Raw genomic sequence first — 24,342 nt, forward strand, 5'->3', positions numbered from 1 at the left:
AGTATTTCTACACTATTTCATCGCCTTTCTAATACTATTTACTTTTTTATTTTAATAAAAAAAAAGGGAAAAGAGAATTAAAAGAAAAATTGAAAGAGAATTTAATTTATTTTGTCAAGTGGGTTGAAAAACAAAGAAAAAATGAAAAATTGTCGTCGCGAGAGAATTTTTCGGCTGGGAGGATGATTCTGAGAATAAAGTCGGTGGAATTTCGATCGAAGACTCGTTTTCTTGAACGAGAATTCAGATCGACGATTCAACAACAACAACAACGACGACGACGACGACGACAAGCAAACAGCAGAAGGAGCCGGTTTCGAGCAAAAGTGCGAGGCACCTTCGAGATGTTTAATGTTTATCTCGTAGGTGAGGTGTTCCTCGTTAATCCGTTTGATGGCTCTTCGTTTTATATAGTATATATAGGTATATATATATATATATATATATATATATATATATATATATATAAAATGTCAGTGTCAGGTTATAAAAAAAATGACTCATGTGTACAAGCAGGTGTTGAGTTTCTTGACTCTTTGACTGCGAGAGCTGCTTTGCTCATCTCTCCTCTCTTAATATTGTACAAGTTCACAATCGAGTGAGTCATTTCGACTCGATTCTTTCAATTTATTTTTTGCCGTCTTTCCATTTTTCAATTTCGCTGGAAAAATTATTTCAAAACACACAATGAGAGAAAATAAAATCATAAATTTTAACCTCTCTTATTTTTTTAAAATTTAATTTTCAATTCTTTTTTAAAATTTAAAAATGTCACTTATTATATTCTTTGAATTGGAATTTCAAATTTTCGAAGTAGAATTTAGAATTTAAATAAAACAAAATGAATTGTTTTTGTTTATGAATTAAAAAAGAAATTATAAAAGTAATTACAAAAAGTAAATTAAAAAAGAAATTATAAAAGTAAAAGTAAAATGAAAAAAGAAAATTAAAAAAAGAATTGAAAAGAATAAATAGAAAAAATTCAAGAAAGTAAAGTAGAAGAAGAATTATTGAAAAAGAAATATAAAAGTAATGTAGAATATCTGCGCATGCGTGAGTTGCGCGTGGCACTTGTGCGCAATTGTCCAATGCGCAGAAGTTCACTGCGCACCTACGGCCACGCCTCTCGAAGTTACTGGAAAAATTTCACTTTTAAAAATGTTTCTGCGACTTTTTAGTAAATTCTTCTTATTACTATTCATTTATTTTAATAAAAATGGAATTAAAAAAATTAAATTCAAAAAATAAATTAAAATAATAAATTTAAAAAGAATATTGAAGAAACGATTTAAAAAGTATTGAAAAGGGAAAATTAAAAAAGAATTGAAAAAGTAAATTAAAATAGAATTGAAAAAGTAAATTAGAAAATAATTGAAAAGACTAAATTAATATAGAATTGAAAAAGTAAATTAGAAAAAGAATTGAAAAGTAAATTAAAATAGAATTGAAAAAGTAAATTAAAAAATAATTGAAAAGACAAAATTAAAATAGAATTGAAAAAGTAAATTAGAAAATAATTGAAAAGTAAATTAAAATAGAATTGAAAATCTAAATTAAAAAAGAATTGAAAAGTAAATTAAAATAGAATTGAAAAAGTAAATTAGGAAATAATTGAAAAGACTAAATTAATATAGAATTGAAAAAGTAAATTAGAAAAAGAATTGAAAAGTAAATTAAAATAGAATTGAAAAGAGAAAATTAAAATAGAATTGAAAAAGTAAATTAGAAAAAGAATTGAAAAGTAAATTAAAATAGAATTGAAAAGAGAAAATTAAAATAGAATTGAAAAAGTAAATTAGGAAAAGAATTGAAAAGAGAAAATTAAAATAAAATTGAAAAAGTAAAGTAAAATAGAATTGAAAAGAGAAAATTAAAATAGAATTGAAAAAGTAAATTAGAAAAAGAATTGAAAAGTAAATTAAAATAGAATTGAAAAGTAAATTAAAATAGAATTGAAAAAGTAAATTAGGAAAAGAATTGAAAAGAGAAAAGTAAAATAGAATTGAAAAAGTAAATTAAAATAGAATTGAAAAAGTAAATTAGGAAAAGAATTGAAAAGAGAAAATTAAAATAGAATTGAAAAAGTAAATTAGGAAAAGAATTGAAAAGAGAAAATTAAAATAGAATTGAAAAAGTAAATTAAAATAGAATTGAAAAAGTAAATTAGAAAAAGAATTGAAAAGTAAATTAAGAAAGAAAATTTAAAAATAAGTGAAAAACTCAAGTTAGAAAAAAATAAAACATAAAAGAGTAAATAAAAAAGAAAGTTAAAAAGAAAATCGAAAATAAAACCAAAAAATGAATTGAAAGCACTCTTTTGTAATCTTGTACATGTGTAGATAAAATGTGTATAGGGGAAAAAAGGGGGGGCAGGATATAAATCTTTAATCCTGATTTAGAAAAATACAATTAAAAAGAAAAATATCTATCGTGATTAATTAAGATAATAACTAATTCTCATTAAAATTTACATAGTTGCAATTATATTTTTTCTCCACCATTATTATTATTTAGAAAATTCATCTGTAGATACAGGAAACAGTAGAATAGAATTTTTTTTACATTTCATAAATAAAAAAAACAAATTCTTTTTAATATTTCACCGAATGTTAAAAAGATTTACAAAAAAAAAAAATTCAATGTAAGAACAAAATTTTCGAACAAACTTCTTTAATAGATATATAAAAACTGTTTTCTAATTTTTTGTTTTGTTTTTTTTTTCTCAAAAATCGAAAGACAAAATTTTTATTATTGTCTTGTGGTGTGTATTTTATCTTGTATATAGAACTGATATATATGTTTTTACAAATATTATATTATTAATAATAATAAAAAAAAATATATTATACAATTTCAAAAAAAGATTTTTTATTTTTTCCTGTTCTAGTTTTTTTAAAATAAGATATAATTTTTAATTAAAATATTTTTTTTTACTATTTAAAGATAAAAATAATTTAAAATTATAATTTTTATTCCGTATTTTCTTTAATTTGAATTTAGATTAAAAAAATAATAATTTAAACATCTAAAGCTTTAGGAAATATTTATAAAATTATTTTTAAGAATAAAGAATAGGAGAATTTGAATAATTCGAATAGTAAAAAACGCTATGATTAAAATAGTAACAAATGCGATAACTGAAAAAGTGAGAAATACAATAATTTACATAGTAAAAAAATAGTATAATTAAAAATTAAAATAGTAGAAGAAAAATATTAATTAAAATAGTAAAAATACTATAATTAAAATAGTACAAAAAAATATTAATTTAAATAGTAAAAAATACTATTTACAGTATATTTTTTTACTATTTTAATACTATTTATAGTATTTTTTTAACTATTTTAATTATTATTTTTTGTACTATTTTAATTATAGTATTTTTTACTATTTAAATTATTTTACTTCTCACTTCTTCAATTCCCACATTGTGTACTATTTTAATTATAGTATTTTTTACTATTTACTATTTTAATTATTATTTTTTTGTACTATTTTAATAATTAAAATTAAAATAGTACAAAAAATGTTAGTAAAATAGTAAAAAATTTTATTTACAGTATTTTTTACTATTTATAGTATTTCTGTACTATTTTAATTATAGAATTTTTTAATATTTAAATTATTTTATTTTTCACTTCTTCTAATAGTAAAAAATACTATTCACAGTATTTTTTATTATTTTAATACTATTTTTAGTATTTTTTTACTATTTGAATTATAGTATCTTTTAACTATTTTAATTGTAGAATTTTTTTATTAAAAATTAGAGTATTTTTTACTATTTACTATTTTAATTATTATTTATTTTTTACTATTTTAATAATTAAAATTAAAATAGTACAAAAATGTTAGTAAAATAGTAGAAAATGTTATTTACAGTATTTTTTACTATTTATAGTATTTTTTTACTATTTTAATTATAGAATTTTTTAATATTTAAATTCTTTTATTTTTCACTTCTTCCAATAGTAAAAAATACTATTTACAGTATTTTTTACTATTTAAATACTATTCATAGTATTTTTTACTATTTTAATTATTATTTTTTGTACTATTTTAATTTTAATTAAAATAGTACAAAAAATTATCATTAAAATGGTAAAAAATACTAAAAAATAAAAAAAATATTAATTAAAATAGTAGAAAATACTATTTACAGTATTTTTTACTATTTCAATACTATTTATAGTAATTTTGTACTATTTTAATTAAAATTAAAATATTAAAATATTTTAATTATAGAATTTTTTAATATTTAAATTATTTTATTTTTCACTTCTTCTAATAGTAAAAAATACTATTTACAGTATTTTTTATTATTTTAATACTATTTATAGTATTTTTTAACTATTTTAATTGTAGAATTTTTTATTAAAAATTATAGTATTTTTTACTATTTACTATTTTAATTATTATTTTTTTGTACTAATTTTAATAATTAAAATTAAAATAGTACAAAAAATGTTAGTAAAATAGTAAACAAATTTATTTACAGTATTTTTTATTATTTTAATACTATTTATTGTATTTTTTTCTATTTTAACTATAGCATTCTTTACTATTTACTATTTTAATTATTTTAATTTTAAGTAATATAGTAAAAAATACTATTTACAGTATTTTTCACTATTTTAATACTATTTTCAGTATTTTTCTACTTTTTTAATTATTATTTTTTGTACTATTTTAATTACAGTATTTTTTACTATTTAAATTATTTCATTTCTCACTTTTTCAATTTTTAAAAAACCAATCAAAAAAGTGAAAAACAAAATACGTAATTTAACTAGCAAGAAAATGTTATAATTAAAATAGTACAAAAAAATAATAATTAAAATAGTAAAAAATACTATTTACAGTATTTTTTACTATTTAAATACTATTCATAGTATTTTTTTACTATTTTAATTATTATTTTTTGTACTATTTTAATTTTAATTAAAATAGTACAAAAAATTATCATGAAAATAGTAAAAAATACTAAAAAATACAAAAAATATTAATTAAAATAGTAGAAAATACTATTTACAGTATTTTTTACTATTTCAATACTATTTACAGTAATTTTGTACTATTTTAATTAAAATTAAAATTGTACAAAAAATTATTTAAAATAGTAAAAAATACTATAATTAAAATAGTAAAAAATGTGACATTTTAAAGAAATGAGAAATAAAATAATTAAAATAGTAAATATATAAAATAAAAAAGTATAAAATATAATTACCGAAAAAATGTGACAATGGAAAAAGTGAGAAATAAAATAATTTGCATAGTACAAAAATACTATAATTACAATACTAACAAATACTATAATTAAAATATTAAAAAATGTGACAATTAAAAAAGTGAGAAATAAAATAATTTAAATAGTAAAAAATACTGTAACTAAAATAATAGAAAATATAATAATTAAAATAGTAAAAATATATAATAACCGAAATAATAAAAAATTTATTAATTGAAAAAGAAAAAAATCTATTAATTTGAATAGTAAAAAAATAAAATAATTTAAATCAGCAAATAATTTCCTACATTAATTTAAATAGTAAAAAGTAAAATACTTTAAATAGTAAAAATATAAAAATTTAAATATTCAAAAAAATGTAATAATTCAAACTATAATATAAAATTAAAAAATTTCTATCACGGTGTTAAAAAAAAACATAATGAAAAAGCAAAATTCCTGGAGAATAGAATTTCAGATGCTATTGAACCTAAATCCCGTTAATTGGTTTCAAAGGAGTCGATAAACGAGAATCACGAGGTTGGATTACTTCCGTCTCGTGAGCTTATGCAAAATAAGGAGACAGTCGTGAAGGCCCTTGACCCAGAAAGCAGTTTCAAATGCAGAATACAGGATTATCAGGGACTCGAGCCACTTCCCACGATAATTCCTCGGCCCACGACTATTAATATTTTATTAACGGTATTCAATTTTAAATAAATCAAAAAAAAAAAAAAATTTCCTGGTAATTTATTATTGTTTAAATATAGCGTCAAAATGTTAAAAAACAAATTAAAAAAAGGGACCAAAAAAATTGACGCTATTATTTTTTAAATTGAACAAAAAATTATTCGAACGAAATTTAAAAAAGGGGCAAAGAAAATCGTGGTTATTTTTAAATTGAAATTATTTATTTACATTTATTAATTAAATTTAAATATTAACTTTTTCAGTTCCAATTATAAATGAAAATATCAAATTTGTAAATTTTATTAACTAAATTATTATTTTACAATTTTTTTTTTTTTTTTTTTTTTTTTTTTTTTTTTTTTTTTTTTTTTTTTTTTTTTTTTTTTTTTTATAATTAAATTTAAAAATTTATGTTATGTCTCATTTAAATTTTCCTTGAAAGCTTTCCAAGAATAGTCCATCGCAAATAAATTAAATATTTAACAATTGATATGAAAATAAAAAAAAATTCTGTCATACAATCAAAATGATAAAAATGAATTTATAAAATATTTTACATAATAAAACTGTATAAATTTTATTCTCAAAACACTACTTTTATTTTTTAATCACCAAAAGTAGAATTATTTTTTAAAAATAAAAAGAATTCTTTGTTCATTTTTTAAATAAAAAATTGAAAAAAATTTATTTTATTTTAAAATAAAATGAATTATTTTTTCAATAACAGAATTTTTTTTTATATAAAGTACAAAGATTTTTTTTTTTAAACAGTGTCAAATTTACAAGCGAGAGAATATGAAAATGAATTTGTTTTTATTATTCAATTTTTACAATTTTTTCCTCTTAATAAACTGTCAAAATTTTTTTGAAAAAAATCAGGGAAAAATGTTTCTTACTCTAGATGATCAACAAAGTAATAAGAATAATAATTATGATTTACGTGTTAATGAAAAAGATTTGAACGAGGCACAAAATTTATCAGCTATAATTCAGTCAAATTCAATTCCAAAGCAGGTAAAATTTTTTTAATAATAATAATATTAATAAAAATAATAATAATATCAATTAAAAAATATTAATTAATTATTTTATTTAAGTACTTTTATAATTATAAAAATATATTATTTTATAATAATAAAATTAATTTTATTTATAATAATAATAAACATTGTTGTTAATAATATTTAAATAAATAATAAAAATTATTTATTGTTTAAATAATTTTACGTCCGTTTATTAAATATTTTGTCAAACAAATTATTTAATTTAATTATTAATTAATTATTATTAATTTAATTATTTTATTATTTAATTTATTTTTATTAATGATTAACAGTAAACTTTCACTTATTTATTAATTAAATAAATAATAATTTTTTCATTAAATAATTAACAAAACAATTTTAACGCGATTGCAGATGAGTGAGGACGAAAAACAATTTGAAAAAATACTAAAAATCGACAAAATTACCAAAGATACTTTGAGAATTATTGATGAAATTTTAAACAACTATTTTCCTAACACAATTTGCGAACAATTAAAAAATGAGAAAAAATTTATCAACAAGGATGAAATTTTTCATGTAATTCGAAATTTCACCGAATGTATTCAATATTTATCGAATTCAATAAATAACAATTCTAATGACGATGATGAATTAAGAAATTTAACAATAAGTACTGTCAATTTAATAAAAAATCTCATTTCACTGATTGTTGATAATTGCAAAAATGATACAACTTCAAAAAGTGAGGAAATAAATTCAAAATGTTATATGTCCGAAATTTTAAGGTCAATCGTCCAAACTTTGGATGATTTTAATCAACTGGAAGAACAAAATTCTTTCTATGAGGAAATTTTGACTGTATTTGAAGAGGTAAGTGTTTCCTATTTCTTGTATTTTGCAATTATTTTATGTTTTTTTACGCTTTTATTTCATTTTTTCGAATTAAAAATGATAAATTTAACTATTGTGGATATAATATTGTTGTAAAAACTCGTCTGAATGGGTTTTATACAACTGCGCATGCGTGAGTTGCGCGTGGCACTTGTGCGCAATTGTCCAATGCGCAGAAGTCCACTGCGCATGTGAGAGTTGCGCGTGGGACTTCTGCGCAATTGTCCAATGCGCAGAAGTTCTCTGCGCACTCACAGCCACGCCTCTGGAAGTTACCGGAAAAATTTCACTCTTAAAAAAAGTGCTACCACAGCGTTTAATATAAATCCTCATTTTTCTGTTGTATTTTTACTTTTTCTACTTTATTTTTACATTTATTTTCTTTATCTATTTGTTCTATTTTTCTCTTTTCAATCTTATTATTAATTTTTTTCCAGGAAAACCACTCGACCCAAGAATTTATCGATCTCCTTTGCAATATATCGAAAATATTTGATAATTTAGGAAAAATTGCTAACGACTACGAAATAGAAATGGTCATCGAAAGCAGTAATTTAGGAGTAGAATTCGAAGAGGAAATGGAAAAGATTCTGGAAGGCATCAGTAATAATACGACATGGAAGGAAATACAATCCTTCCTCTATGAGGAAGCAAAAATTATAGGAACAGAAAGTAGATCATCGTCTTTGTGGCAAGAACCAAGTTCCACTGTATCTGCTACCGGAGAACTGTTTTCAAATCCAATGATTCGAACTTTGAATTTAACGGAGTCTAGTACAGGAAAACTGTTTTTAAATCCAATTATTCGAACAATAGACTTAACGGAGTCTACTACGAGAAAACTGTTTTTGAATCCGACAGAATTTACGACAACTGAAACTACAACCGCAGAATTTACAACTGAATCTACAACCGCAGAATTTACAACTGAATCTACAACCGCAGAATTTACAACTGAATCTACAACCAGTGAATCTACAACCACTAAACTAACAATCACTGAATTTGTCCATACAATTAGTGCACCACCGATAAATATTTGGATAACTGCCAATTTCTCCAATTCCACAAAAGAATCAGCGACGACTCCCATTCAAAATAGTGTTACAAGGGCGGAATTGGATGAAGCTAGTTTTATCGAAACTAGTACAAAAGAAATTGTAACGGAAAATACAGCAAACGGTGGACCCAAACTAACAAAATCGGATATGGTTGTCACTAACAATTTGGAAGATAAAGGAAAACTGTCACTTGCAAAGTCCCCTACCAAAAGTGTATTAGAATCTAATGATAAAACATTGGATCAAAAAGCGTCTGTAACAGAATCTAATGACAGAACGTATTCATTGGATCAAAAAGCGTCTGTAACGGAATCTAATCACAAAACCTACCCAATGGATCGAAAAGCGTCTGTAACGGAATCTAATCACAAAACGTACTTAATGGGCCAAAAAGCGTCTGTAACGGAATCTAATCACAAAACCTACCCAATGGATAAAAAAGCGTCTGTAACGGAATCTAATCACAAAACATACCCAATCCAACATACTAATCCGTTAACAACGGAGCCAACTACAACTGCCAAAAGTGATCTAATTGTTAATTTTAAAATTCGGGATCATCCGAACTCAACAAAAGACGTACTTTCTTCTGCTACATCAAATTTTCAAGGTGGAATTACCACTCCAAGAGAAATACAAACTATAACCCCTGTTCCAAAAACGGAACCATTAGCAATTACTAGAACAAAAGCAACAACTGGAATCATTCCAAAGAAATCAATTTCTAACGTTTTGTCAATAACAACTAGCAAGTTGGAAGAATCATCTACGAGAGGGAACCCTACAGAAAAAATGACAAAGCATTTGGATCAAAAAGCGTCCGTAACGGAATCTAATGACAAAACATACCCAATGGATCGAAAAGCGTCTGTAACGGAATCTAATGACAAAACACAACCAATTGATCGAATGGCGTCTGTAACGGAATCTAATCACAAAACGTACCCAATGGACCAAAAAGCGTCTGTAACGGAATCTAATCACAAAACGTACTTAATGGGCCAAAAAGCGTCTGTAACGGAATCTAATGACAAAACATACCCAATGGATCGAAAAGCGTCTGTAACGGAATCTAATGACAAAACACAACCAATTGATCGAATGGCGTCTGTAACGGAATCTAATCACAAAACACAACCAATGGATCGAAAAGCGTCTGTAACGGAATCTAATCACAAAACGTACCCAATGGACCAAAAAGCGTCTGTAACGGAATCTAATCACAAAACGTACTTAATGGGCCAAAAAGCGTCTGTAACGGAATCTAATCACAAAACCTACCTAATGGATAAAAAAGCGTCTGTAACGGAATCTAATCACAAAACATACCCAATGGATCGAAAAGCGTCTACTAGAAATAAAGTAGAGAAGGGGTCAACAATACTGGAGTCATCATCACCAACATTTACCAATCCATTAACAACCGTCGAGCCAACTACAACTACCGAAAGTGATCTAATTGTTCATTTTAGAATTCGAGATCATCCGGACTCGAAAAAAGGCGTCCTTCCTACTGCTAGATCAAATATTCAAGGTGGAATCACCACTCCAAGAGAAATACAAACTATAACCCCTGTTCAAAAAAGGGTACCATCAGCAATTACTAGAAGAACAGCAACAACTGGAATCATTCCAAAGAAATCAATTTCGAACATTTTGTCAATAACGGCTAGCAAGTCGAAAGAATCATTTCTGAAAGGGAACCCTAGAAAAAAAGTAACAAAGCAACCAGTGAATACTTTACTCTGCTTCTTTGCAAAACTGTTTACCTGTGTTGGTAAAGTTTTCAAAAAATTCTACAATTGTGTGTTTAATTAAAACTCTTTTCTCCATCCGAAACATTATGCCCATAAAAACATTCTGTTAGATCTAACCGAAAATAGCCATTAATCTGGAATTAACCCTGCGGCGAGTGCCGACAAACCGCCATATCTCCTTCAAGGTGATAATCCCTCAAAATGGTAAATTATTCAAACACCAAATTAATAAAACTCTAATGAATAAAATTCTACACTTGAACAAAGAAATAGGTTTGCGATAAAAATTAAGAAAGAGTTGATGTACACTAAAATAGATAAATATTTTATATATGTAAACAGTGACAAGGTTCTAGATAATTCAGAAAACACGTGCACTAAAATTACAAACTGTAATATTGAATACCATTATTCAGTTGTAACACACGTGTATCAATAAAATAAAACAGGGAAGAAGAGGGCGCAATTTTAAACTGAAGAACGCAAATGTTTTTTCTGTAGAAAAAATTATTTACATTGTTGAAATATTATTTAAATATTATAACAATTATTAAACACTTTAAAAAATTATTATAATTTATTATCATGTGTATATAAAAAAGGCATAAATTAATATCGTCACTTAAGAATCATGTTAGTTAATAAAAACGAAAAATCATTATTATTCTTCGACTATTAAACATTGTAGTACAATAGAGTTTTCTATCCTACACAATTAGTCAATTGAGAATTAAGATATAGAATTAAAAAAACAAAAACTAATTAAAATATTAACTCAGATATAATGAAAGGACTTTTAAGTATATTTTTATTACCGATCCTTTTAGGGGGCAAATGTTTTGGTCAATTCTCCACTTCGGACAGTGACGTAAGTAATAATTACTATGTGAGATGGAGTACTAAAGGTAACTTTGCGTCCTTTTCGAGATCAGGGTTAGGACACTAAGGGTCAGTTTCACCGACTCCGATTAAAAAGTTAATCAATGATTAAATCATTAACCGACCAATCATGGCCTTCACTGACTTTAATCATTAACTTTTTATATCGAAGTTGGTGAAACTGGCCCTAAAGACCTAAAGAAATTGACCCCAATGAGAATTTTAAAACGATAAAGAGAAACTTTACAATTTCAGGTGAACGGTGAGGGAAAAAGTAGAAATGTTACGATAAAGTGTGAACTATTGGAAGACCATGAATTACTGGTGCAAGAGAGTATAAAGAGAAATTCGTTTCTGTATAAATTGGAAATCTATGGACCAATCGTTTCACTTTCTGATATACCGGATGATGCTGGACACTGCAGTGGACATATTGTTATCATTGAACTGTTTGCAACTGATAAAATTATCTTCGACAATGATTATAATTCATTGGGTACGGATATAACGTTCGTTGTAGCTGCTCCAACAGTGGAGATTGTCGGTAAGAGAAGAATTGATCTGAGAGGACGCGATGGTGGTATGCCTGAAAGACCAGCAGCCAAAAATGGTAATCGTGGCGGTAGTATACATGGCGAAAATGGCGTAGCCGGACTACCAGGTGAGACTACGAAAGATATTTTAAAAAAAATACAATTTGCTTTGAATTTAGAAAAACAGAAAAGGGGGTAATGATCATTATACTACTGAAGATATTTTAAGAACTGAAATTTAGTTTAAATTTTCTAAATTCGAGATAGGGATACTCAAAATTATATTAAGACATACTTAAAACTAGAATTAAAATCTATTATGTAATGTCTCAATCAATCTGACTTTGTTTCGCTGATCGTTTTCTGTTGCCTTTTTAGTCCATTGTTTTTTTTCCTTTCTTGGGATTAATATCCAATAACATTCTGAAAAGTTGTTAGAAGATTTATTAAATAAAGAATCTATGCTTTCCATTTCGCTAATTATCATTAAGGTAGCGTGAGATACTTTATGTCATTAAATTATTATTTAATATTATTCATCTGTCTAATACGTATTCTTGAAAGATAATCCAGGAATTTTTCACAACTTTAAAACTTTACAAAACAGAAGATAAAGTTCGCTAAAATAAATTTTTCATCTTCTGGTGATAATCGCATGTGGTTACTTTTTATGAATTGTGAATTAAATTAATTTTGATGACCCAGATATTAATTGGAATTGTTCTAGCAATAGTTTAGGACCAGTAAATAATGTTTTGACTAACAATTGTTAGTAAACAGAAGATAAAGTTCGCTAAAACAAGTTTTTCATCTTCTGGTGATTATCGCCTGTGGTTACTTTTTATGAATTGTGAATTAAATTAATTTTGATGACCCAAATATTAATTGGAATTGTTCTAGCAATAGTTTAGGACCAGTAAAAAATGTTTTGACTAACAATTGTGAGTAAACAGAAGATAATGCTCCCTAATAATAATTTTTCATCTTCTGCTGATTATCGGCTGTGGTTACTTTTTATGAATTGTGAATTAAATTAATTTTGATGACCCATATATTAATTGGAATTGTTCTAGCAATAGTTTAGGACCAGTAAAAAATGTTTTGACTAACAATTGTAAGAAAACAGAAGATCTCTGTCTGAATAAATAATTTTTCATCTTCTGGTGATTATCGCCTGGGGTTACTTTTTATGAATTGTGAATTAAATTAATTTTGATGACCCAGATATTAATTGGAATTGTTCTAGCAATAGTTTAGGACCAGTAAAAAATGTTTTGACTAACAATTATTAGTGACCCAAAGATAAAGTTCGCTCTAAAATAATTTTTCATCTTCTGCTGATTATTGGCTATGGTTACTTTTTGTGAATTGTGAATTAAATTAATTTTGATGACCCAGATATTAATTGGAATTGTTCTAGCAATAGTTTAGGACCAGTAAAAAATGTTTTGACTAGCAATTGTGAGTAAACAGAAGATAAAGTTCGCTAAAACAAGTTTTTCATCTTCTGGTGATTATCGCCTGTAGTTACTTTTTGTGAATCGTGAATTAAATTAATTTTCATGACCCAGATGTTAATTCTAATTGTTCTAGTAATAAGTTAGGACCGGTAAACAATTTTTAGATTAACAATTGTTAGTAAACAGAAGATAAAGTTCGGTCATAAATAATTTTTCATCTTCTGCTGATTATCAGCTGTGGTTACTTTTTATGAATTGTGAATTAAATTAATTTTGAAGACTGAAGACATTTTTAAATCTGCAATTAAGTTTAAACTAGAACATATTATAATGCTTATATCCGTAATGCTGAGCAATCAATTATAAATGATCCTAAAAACTTTTGGAAGTATGTAGCATAAAATCGGAGTAATCAATGTATTCTAAATTGTATGTCATTGGATGATTGTACTGGATGTAAACGTCGAGGAGATAACTAAACTTTTTGCTACTTATTTTAAGACTGTATACGAGCCAATTGATAATGTTTATCTTAATGTTTATGACATTTGTGACATAGTTGATTTAAATTTTTTTTAAAATTGAAAAATCTTGTTTGGCTATTAAAATTAAAAATCTTGATGTGAATGTTCGTGTGTGGCCTGATGGTATTCCGCCGGCCTTGATAAAGTCGTGTTGCTCTTCTTTAATTGAACCTCTGGATATTTTATTTAACAGATCATTGGTAGAAGGTATTTTTCCCAGTCAATGGAAGTTGGGAATTATTGCTCCTATTTTCAAGGATAATTTAATTAATGACGTTGGAAATTATAGGCCAATTACTATTCTCAGTTGCATTTCGAAAATCTTTAAAACTATGGTCTTTGATCAAATGTATTGCGCTGTTTTAAATATAACAATTGATGGCAAGATAAATTCCCACTTTAGCAAATCTTTCTTTACAATTTCCACAGGTGGTCCCGGCGGGCATTTTTACGGAATAGCCAACGAGATAATAAATTTCGACAAACTCACTGTCAGAGTTCAAGGTGGAAATGGAGGACCAGGACAAAATGGCGGCAATGGAGTGTCGGGTGATAATGGAAAATATTTAAATTTAAACGAGGAGAAAATTAACAACTTCAAAGATACAGAAGGTTTTAATGTGATTTTACAAAGACATGTCCCTGTATCGGCGGAAAATTTCCTTGTTATTGCTGAAGTACAGGAAGTGGTACTTGGTGAGAAGGGTACAAATGGGGGTAATGGTGGTAATGGTGGCGTTGGAGGTGAAGGTGGTATTCCCGGTGTTTATGCATTTATCAATTTGGAAAATAGAAATTGTGATCGAAAACAAATATTCAAAGATATTCAGCGTGGTAATAGTGGCCGCAATGGGAAAGGTGGTAGGGGAGGTGCTGCTGGATTTTCGGGAAAAGATGTTTTCATCGAATACCAAGTTGCCTATGATACAAAGATTACGGTGAAAAATTTCGAATACTATGATCATGATGAACCACTTGATGGCGATAATGGAGAAAATGGCGTATCAACAAAGGGCGAAAGAAATCCACATCAGCATCCAATTTGGCAGCAACTTCTATTTACATTAAAGCGATATCATGATTTTCTATTGAATAATATGGATATGAGTCTCAATGTTGAAACAATGCATAAAGTTATTCCGAATGTTAATCGAATTTTAAATAATGTTCGATGTATTTTGACACTTGTTGAATGATAATAAAATAATTTTCCACTGATATATATCCTTAATAGAAAAACAGGTATTTTTTTTGGCTTGAGTTTGAGAGTGACGGTCGTGATTGGTTGTGAAAATGACATGATGACGGTCGCGATTGGTTGAAAGACGATGATGACGGTCGCTATTGGCTGAAAACCGATGATGACGGTCGCTATTGGTCAGAAATCCTAGCGGAGACGCTTGCTATTGGTGTATTTTCTTTGTTTACAAGAGCTTCAACAGTAGTTACAGTTTACAGTAGTTACAGTTTATTAACAGATTTTTACAGTATATAATACAGAAAAATAAAAGTGCAAAGTTAAGAACACGTTTTTTTCTCTCTTCAAAATTAAAAAAAATAAGAAAAAAAAATTTTGTAATTAAAAATAAGGATAAGGAGGTCAGTTTTAAAATATTGTGTACAATACTACTTTTTAATTATATAAAATAATTTTTCTTTTTTGTAATTAAGAATTGCAATTAATAAATTAACATCTTTCTTGTCTGAGTCACTAACATTATCTACTTTTTCAACAATTAAACTTGTAAAGAAATTTAAATAACTTTCTAGAATCAGTTAAAAAATCCTTGAGCTCATCCTTGAGTTTGCCTTGTTTTATTAAAAAACTTAATATAATTTTAGAATAATACTTTACATGGTTTAATATTTTTTAAATGAATCTTAAACAAGTACCCAGTTTTTTATTATAAAAGAATTTATGTTGTCTTAAAAAAAAAGAATATTTTTTATTTCAGTTCAAAATTAGAGTCTTGAAGGTAATAAACAGGTGCCATAATAATAAGGTGCCAGTTTCAGAATCATGTTTTTGACTTATTTTAGAAGTAATTTTGATTACTGATTTTTAACTTTAAATTCTTAAAAATTGGTAAAAAATTAAAGCTTAAAGTGACCATCTGTACTGTTCATTTTAAAGTATTTTTATAATAGTATTTAATGTTGAACGATGTTGAAATACTCAAATAAAACTAAAAACTACTTAACTGACTAAAATTTAAATTTCTTTTAATTTATAAAAATTTTGTACTTTCTTATAAATATAAAAATAAATTAATATAAATAATATAATAATAAAATAATAATGAAATAATATAATTTTTTAAGTTCTAAATTTTTGAACTTTATTATAAAAATGTTTTTTGTTTTAAAAAAATTAGGTAGGATAGTGTTGTATTACTATGATTACTATGAGTTAAAATGAGAAATTAAAAAAATTTTATATTGTAAATGTTTTAAAAAAGGCACAATTTTTGTTTTAGCTTGATATTTTTTTAACCAGAAATGGCCAAGCATAGAAGTTAGGTTTCTACATAAAGTTCTGTCTTGTTCGGCTTTTTTATTTACATATTTACTTGTAAATTTTAATGTTAAATACTATCTTTAAAAAACATTATTTGTATTAAAATAAACTGAATGCATATTTTAGCTTTATCCAAAGAACATACACACGTGTAAAATATTTCTAAAATTATATTAATTTTATTAATACAAGACAAACTCAAGTATCTTTTTAATGATTTTAGAAAGTTAGTTAAATTTTACTTTTAAGTTTAATTTTTAAATAATTATATTGAGTTTTAGTGCCTTAGACGGGAAAAATGTTAATTAATACCTACATTTTGCAAAATGAAAAAATTATTTATAGCACTAACATGTAGTATTTACACAATTTTCTCAGATAGTGTACAATTAATTAAAATTGATTTAATAAATGGTAATAAATCATTTATCAGAGAATAATTTATTCCCAACAAAAACATCTTTGATGTTTTAATATAATGGATCAAAATAAGTGAAACAATTTCAAAAAAAATTTTATTATTAAAGTAATTTGGTGTTGAAGTTCTGGATCATTTTATTTTCATGTTATTATTACTTTGAAACAAATAATGATAATAAAGTAATTTCTTTTAAATAAAGCTTAAATGTCTATACTTTAATGATAAAATAAAAAGATTGTTAAAAAATTAAAATTTAAAATTGTTATTAACAATTCTTATAAAGAATTGCAAATTTAAGAATGTTCTTAATATTTTGGGAAAATTAAATTACCATGTATTGATGTGCAAAACTCCAAGTATTAATTTAAAAAAATTTTCGCCTGTATTTTGGCAGAAAAATCTACACAATTTCTATAATATTAGAGACCATACCCATTTTTAGGAGAATGAAAAACATTTTAAAACGTATCATGTACGGAAACTAAAATTTTTGTATCTTTTAAGTTTCAAAAGATGTTTAAATTTTGAATAGATCAAGATCTTTTAGAAGTCATTTGATCAATATTTTATTTAGACATTTTTAAAAAATGACAATTTTCAATGTTTTACAAAAATTTTAATAACTTCTAAAATACTGAATGCTTTTAAATGATGTTATGCTTATTTTAAAGGTGATTTTCTTCAGAATAAGAATTTTTTATAGGCATTAACGTGTAATTTTTTTTTTAGAAAATTCAATTTGTCAAACTTACATTTAAAAAATTAAAAAACTTTTAAACAATCTTATTAACAGAGAAATAATTTTTAAAATATAAACATATGTTTTTATTTAATTAGGATTTAATTTAAGGTTATATTAAGGTTTTGGTTGTGGGAAAGGACCAGAAGTGGGCGCGCAACGCGCGCCCTTTGGATTGTAGTTCATAATAATTATAATAACTTAAATACCACGTTCAGCTCGTTAGCTCGCGTAACATTTGCTGGTGGAATATAAAATATATAAATATAAACGTATAATTTTTTTTTTGATCTTAATTCCTTTATTAGGTAAACAAATTCTATTCATGCATATATAATGATATTTAAAAGTAAAAAAATTTTGATTACTCAAGAATTAGGAACGTTAAAGTTTTTCGATAAAGCATTTAAAGAAGTATTTATCAACTTCAATACATATTAATTATCATAGACCAATTGAATCAATAATATTCAAATGCCCTTTATATATATAGATGAAAATACGTTATATTCTTTATATTTTAAAAAATATTTTTCACGAAATAACTTTTAGTTATTCGTCAAACGATATTAGAAAATATGAGAAATATGAATATAAATTATCCAATTGTAATTTTATTCTTACTGTTAATTTCCTATTGCTTTTCGTACAATCAGAATGTACTTTTAAACAAATTGGTAAGTATATATTCTATTATCTAATTCTAACATTATTATTGTAATTATTATGATTATTATCATTCAAAATTTTACATTAAAATCTATTATGTAATTTATCAATCGGTCTGACTTTGTTTCGCTTATCTTTTTCTGTTGCCTTTTTAGTCCATTGTTTTTTTTTCCTTTCTTGGGATTAATATCCAATAACATTCTGAAAAGTTGTTAGAAGATTGATTAAATGAAGAATCTATGCTTCCAATTTTTCTAATTATCATTAAGGGAGCGTGAGATATTTTGTCATTAAATTATTATTTAATATTATTCATCTGTCTAATACGTATTCTTGAAAGATAATCCAGGAATTTTTCACAATTTTAAAACTTTACAAAACTATTGTTAACACAAACGGTTTAGATTCGACTCCAGCAAATGTTTAAGAGCAACTGACGCTGTAAATGCTGACATTCGGGAAAAATATTTATAAGTTCTAAATATTTCTTCTACACTTTTAAATCCTAAAACTTTCTATCTCTATGAAACTAAACGAAAAAACAGGCACCGAAAAATATATAAAATAGACCCTTTTGCAACAAGAAACCAGTATAGACTAACAATTGTGAATAAACCGAAGATAAAGTTCGCTCAATAATAATTTTTCATCTTCTGCTGATTATCGGCTGTGGTTATATACTTTTTGTAAATTGTGAATTAAATTAATTTTCATGGCTTACATGTTAATTCTAATTGTTCTAGTAATAAGTTAGGATCAGTAAAAAGGTTTTTTTCTAACAATTGTTAGTAAACAGAAGATAAAGTTTGTCCAATACTAATTTTTCATCTTCTGCTGATTATCGGCTGTGGTTACTTTTTATGAATTGTGAATTAAATTAATTTTGATGACCCAGCTGTTAATTCTAATTGTTCTAGTAATAAGTTAGGACCAGTAAAAAAGTTTCTGACTAACAATCGTTAGTAAACAAAAGATAAAGTTCGCAAAAAATAATTTTTCATCTTCTGCTGATTATCGGCTGTGGTTACTTTTTATGAATTGTGAATTAAATTAATTTTGATGACCCAGATATTAATTGTAATTGTTCTAGCAATAGTTTAGGACAAGTAAAAAATGTTTTGACTAACAATTGTGAGTAAACAGAAGATAAAGTTCGCTAAAACAAATTTTTCCTCTTTTGGTGATTATCGCCTGTGGTTACTTTTTATGAATTGTGAATTAAATTAATTTTGATGACTCAGATGTTAATTCTAATTGTTCTAGTAATAAGTTAGGACCAGTAAAAAATGTTTTGACTAACAATTGTGAGTAAAAATTAGATAAAGTTCGCTATAACTAATTTTTTATCTTCTGCTGATTATCGGATGTGGTTACTTTTTATGAATTGTGAATTAAATTAATTTTCATGACCCAGTGATGTTAATTCTAATTGTTCTAGTAATAAGTTAGGACCAGTAAAAAATGTTTTTACTAACAATTGTGAGTAAACAGTAGATAAAGTTCGCTATAACTAATTTTTTATCTTCTGCTCATTATCGAATGTGGTTAATTTTTATGAATTGTGAATTAAATTAATTTTGATGACCCAGATATTTATTCTAATTGTTCTAGCAATAGTTTAGGACCAGTAAAAAAGTTTTTGCCTAACAATTGTGAGTAAGCAGAAGATAAAGTTCCCTAATAATAATTTTTCATCTTCTGCTGATTATCGGCTGTGGTTACTTTTTATGAATTGTGAATTAAATTAATTTTGATGACCTAGATAATAATAGTAATAGTAAATGTTACAACGTGCCAATCTACAACTAAAGATGTTTTTTTCTTTTTTCAGAAGCGACTAAAGCGGGAAGAAACAAATTTCAATGAATCGCCAAACATTACAAAACCACTAGAATACACATGTACACTTTTATTTCGTAACAAAGAAGAGATATACGAAAGCATAAGGAGAGGTTATTTCATGAGTAGATTAACAATCGCAGGTAGAAATGTGAAATTTAGTAACATACCGAAAAATGAATTTTGTAAGGGGCGCACATTGGTTATTGAATTAATAGCAACTGAGAGCGTGATATTCGATGAGGATTTTAATTCACGTGGTTTAGATTTAACACTCGTTGTTGCTGCACCACTATGGTTAATTGGTCTGAATCGAAAGATAATTCTTAATGGTGCAAATGGAGAATCACATGCATCACCGAAAAAAGTTCCAAACTCAATTCACGGTGCAGACGGTAAGGAGGGATTCCCAGGTGGTCCCGGTGGTTATTTCTACGGTATAGGCGATGAATACAATTGGCAAACTGCCAATGGCGAAATAATTAATAACACAGAAACAAAAACATATCCTCTCTGTTATTACAGCACTGACGAATTTATCGAATATTTCGTATGTCCGTACAGAATAGCCAAACCAATAGCCGGCGTTGGTGCTCTTAATGAACCAATCGACACCGATTCGAAGCTTCGAATCTACGTCAACGGTGGTAATGGCGGAAGGGGACAAAATGGCGGCGATGGTGAGAAAGGCACTGACGGCACAACCTTCGATCTCGATCCGCAAAAAATAGAACGAAATGGATTTGTCGACGGTTTTGATACAATTCTACACGAGGATGTTGAACCACTGGCTAATGAGACATATTTGGGAAAGGGAATATCAGAGGTTATTGTCGGTGCAATGCCGGAAATTGGTGGACGTGGTGGTAAAGCGGGTCCTGGTGGATTGGCTGGTCAACCAGGAGGTGTTGCCATGATCTGCGTATCCAATCTTTATCCATTTTTTCGACAAGAACAATCACCTGATGATATTATAGTTTATGGTAATGAAGGTGCAGAGGGGAAGCAAGGCGCCAGTGGATTGGCGGGATATTCAGACAGTACAGGTTATGATGTACAATTAAGTGTATATTATACACCGAGTACAAAAATTCAACTGAGAAACATTGAATTTTATCCACACGTTAATCCCTACACTTCTAGAAGTCTTCAAAATTTGGGTGTTTCAAAACGTCAGAATAAGCAAAGAATTTATAGAAAATTCTACACGGTTTACGAAGCGGTTGAAAAATATACGAATTTCACTTTCTTTAATCTTGCCAATACACCAAATGGAAGATGGCAAAGAAATATTTTTTCAGCTCTACAGGACACTTATCATTCATCATGGCGTCTACAAAGTTATGCTTAATTTGAATTATTATAAATGAAAATTAATGAATCATTTCTAACTATACTGGTTAAGGTTCGCCTATATGCCAGATCGTTTACCCTTCATCCTTATTACACATAAATAAACATTATTTTATTCACCTCGTGTTTGTCACTTTTTATTTTTAATATACTTCTCTACTTTTTGAGACTCTTGACATATGAACGCAGAAAATGAACCAATAGCAAGCGTCATCGCTATGATTTCTGTTCAATAGCGACCATCATCATGGTACTTCAACCAATCACAAAGTAATTGTTTACAAACGAAAATTAAAGAACCATCACCAACTACACACCTTTTCTTCTAAAAATCCTAATCACTTGGGGGCCATTCACAAAATAGGAAAAACACTTTTTGTTTGAAATTTTAACCACCCTTGCCATAATAAGAAATGCTACTTACATTAGCTCCATTTTTTTCTATATTGACCGTAAGAAATAGTTGGACGTCCCCCTCTAGTCCTCTTAAAGCCTTACTTAGTTTATGAATGTCCCCCTTATTGGTATTCTGAAACATATTAGAATTAGTGAATTAAAATACTAAAATAAAATACAAATTTAAAATTAAATACTGCTTTTAAGTTAATTTCCGTTTTAAAATTAATTAAAATTAATTTCTCACGTTAATTACTCAGAGGTCGTTTACAAACAGTGGAACATAGAAAAATTTTGTAGAAAATAATAATTTATCATTATTTTATAAAGAAAAATGATGATTTATAATTATTTTATAAAGAAAAATGATGATTTATAATTATTTTTTGCAAAAGTTTTTAAGGTCCACATTTTGAATTTGATTAATTTTACTTATCAGTATATTGAAATAAAAAAAAAATATTTTCAAAAATGTCAAAATTTTGAAACTCCGTAAGGGGTCGTCCATAAACCACGTAGTCCCATTTTTTTGAAATTTTGACCCCCCCCTCCATCATGTAGTACGCTGTTACATATATTAGAGCCATTTTTTCCTCTTGTCGTAGTCAATTGCTTGACCCCTCCTCCCCCTCAAGAGATTACATGGTTTATGGATGGCCCCTAAGTTTAGTTAGTATCTAAGTTAGTTAGTTAGTTTGTTAGTTAGTAAAGTTAGTTAGTTTGTTAGTTAGTAGAGTAAGTAAGTTAAATATTAAGTAAGTACGTTAATAAATTAGTTAGAAACTAAGTAAGTTAATTTGTTAGTGACTAAGTTAGTTAGTTTATTAGTCAATTAGTAACTTAGTAGGTTAGTTAGTTTGTTAGTAACTTAGCTACTAAGTTGTTAAGTTAGTAATTTAGTTAGTTGATTAATGACAAAGTTAGTTATTGGCTAAGTTAGTAGGTTAGTTGATTAATGACAAAGTTAGTTATTGGCTAAGTTAGTAGGTTAGTTGATTAATGACAAAGTTAGTTATTGACTAAGTTAGTAGGTTAGTTAGTAACTAAGTTAATTAGTTACTAAGTTGGTAAGTTATTTGGTAGTAAGTAAAGTATTAACTTTACTTAAGTAAAGTAAGTAAGTAAGTTAATAAATTAGTTAGAAACTAAGTACGTAAATTTGTTAGTGACTAAGTTAGTTAGTTATTTTATTAGTTAATTAGTAACTAAGTAGGTTAGTTTGTTAGTTAGTTAGTAAAATAGTAATTTAGTTAGTTTATTTGTTAGTAAGTTAGTTAATTAGTAACTTAGTTACTAAGTTGGTAAGTTAGTAATTTAGTTAGTTGGTTAATGACAAATTTAGTTATTGACTAAGTTAGTAGGTTAGTTAGTAACGAAATTAATTAGTTACTAAGTTGGTAAGTTATTTGATAGCTAGTGATTAAGTGAGTTATTTAGTAAGTTAGTAAATTAGTTAGTAAGTTTGTAAATTTGTTAGTAAGTTAGTAAATTAGTTAGTAAGTTAGTTAGTTTATAAGTGACTAGGTAGGTAAGTTAGTAATTTAGTTAGTAAGTCAGTTAGTTTGTAAGTGACTAAGTAGGTAAGTTAGTAATATAGTTAGTAAGTTTGTTAGTTTGTAAGTGACTAAGTAGGTAAGTTAGTAATATAGTCAGGAAATTAGTTAGTTTGTTAGTGACTAAGTTAGTTATTTAGTAACTTAATTAGTAACTAAGTTAGTTAGTAGCTAAGTTAGTTAGTAGCTAAAATAGTTAGTAGCTAAGTTAGTAAGTTAGTTAGTATATAAGTTATTTAACTGGTTTGTTTTTTAGTAAGTTAGTTAGTTTATCAGTTAATTAGTAAGTTAGTAGGATAGTTTGTTAGTTAGTTTGTTTGCAAGATGGTAAGTAATAGTAATTTAGTTCGTTACTATGTTAGTTAGTGACTAAGTAAGTAAGTTAATTAGTTTAACAGTTCGTAAGTTAGTTAGTGATTAAGTTAGTAAGGTAGTAAATTAGTTAGTAAGTCAGTTAGTTTGTAAGTGACTAAGTAGGTAAGTTAGTAATTTAGTTAATTAGTAACTAAGTCAGTTATTTAGTAAGTTAGTTTGTTAGTGACTGATTGGGTAATTTAGTAAGTTAGTTAGTAAATTAGTTAGTAACTAAGATAGTAAGTTAGTTAGTGACTAAGTAGGTAAGTTAGTAATATAGTTAGAAAATTAGTTAGTTTGTTAGTGACTAAGTTAGTTATTTAGTAACTTAGTTAGTAACTAAGTTAGTTGTTTAGTAACTTAGTTAGTAACTAAGTTACTTAGTAACTTAGTTAGTTAGTAACTAAGTTAGTTAGTTAGTAACTTAGTAACTAAGTTAGTTAGTAAGTTTGTTTGTTAGTTAGTATA

At 26.0% G+C, this 24,342-nt stretch overlaps 3 protein-coding genes across 3 annotated transcripts; all 3 read left to right on the top strand.

Annotated features, from left to right (window-relative positions):
• Positions 1-182: 182 nt before the first annotated feature.
• Positions 183-11,316, top strand: LOC122512544 (flocculation protein FLO11-like). Its single transcript, XM_043628443.1, has 5 exons — positions 183-413; positions 5,747-5,932; positions 6,692-6,934; positions 7,339-7,797; positions 8,256-11,316. Exons 1-5 carry the CDS (start codon positions 183-185, stop codon positions 10,695-10,697), a joined length of 3,561 nt encoding a protein of 1,186 aa, XP_043484378.1. The 3' UTR covers positions 10,698-11,316.
• LOC122512546 (N66 matrix protein-like) lies at positions 10,780-15,228 on the top strand. The gene is made up of 4 exons (XM_043628444.1): positions 10,780-10,821; positions 11,464-11,504; positions 11,771-12,176; positions 14,462-15,228. Exons 3-4 carry the CDS (start codon positions 12,098-12,100, stop codon positions 15,226-15,228), a joined length of 846 nt encoding a protein of 281 aa, XP_043484379.1. The 5' UTR covers positions 10,780-10,821; positions 11,464-11,504; positions 11,771-12,097.
• Positions 15,229-18,257: 3,029 nt separating this feature from the next.
• LOC122512555 lies at positions 18,258-21,690 on the top strand. The gene is made up of 2 exons (XM_043628454.1): positions 18,258-18,387; positions 20,211-21,690. Exons 1-2 carry the CDS (start codon positions 18,289-18,291, stop codon positions 21,567-21,569), a joined length of 1,458 nt encoding a protein of 485 aa, XP_043484389.1. The 5' UTR covers positions 18,258-18,288; the 3' UTR covers positions 21,570-21,690.
• Positions 21,691-24,342: the final 2,652 nt, after the last annotated feature.

The sequence above is a fragment of the Leptopilina heterotoma genome, unplaced genomic scaffold (assembly GCF_015476425.1).
Source record: "Leptopilina heterotoma isolate Lh14 unplaced genomic scaffold, ASM1547642v1 Lhet_123, whole genome shotgun sequence".
NCBI lineage: Eukaryota > Metazoa > Arthropoda > Insecta > Hymenoptera > Figitidae > Leptopilina > Leptopilina heterotoma.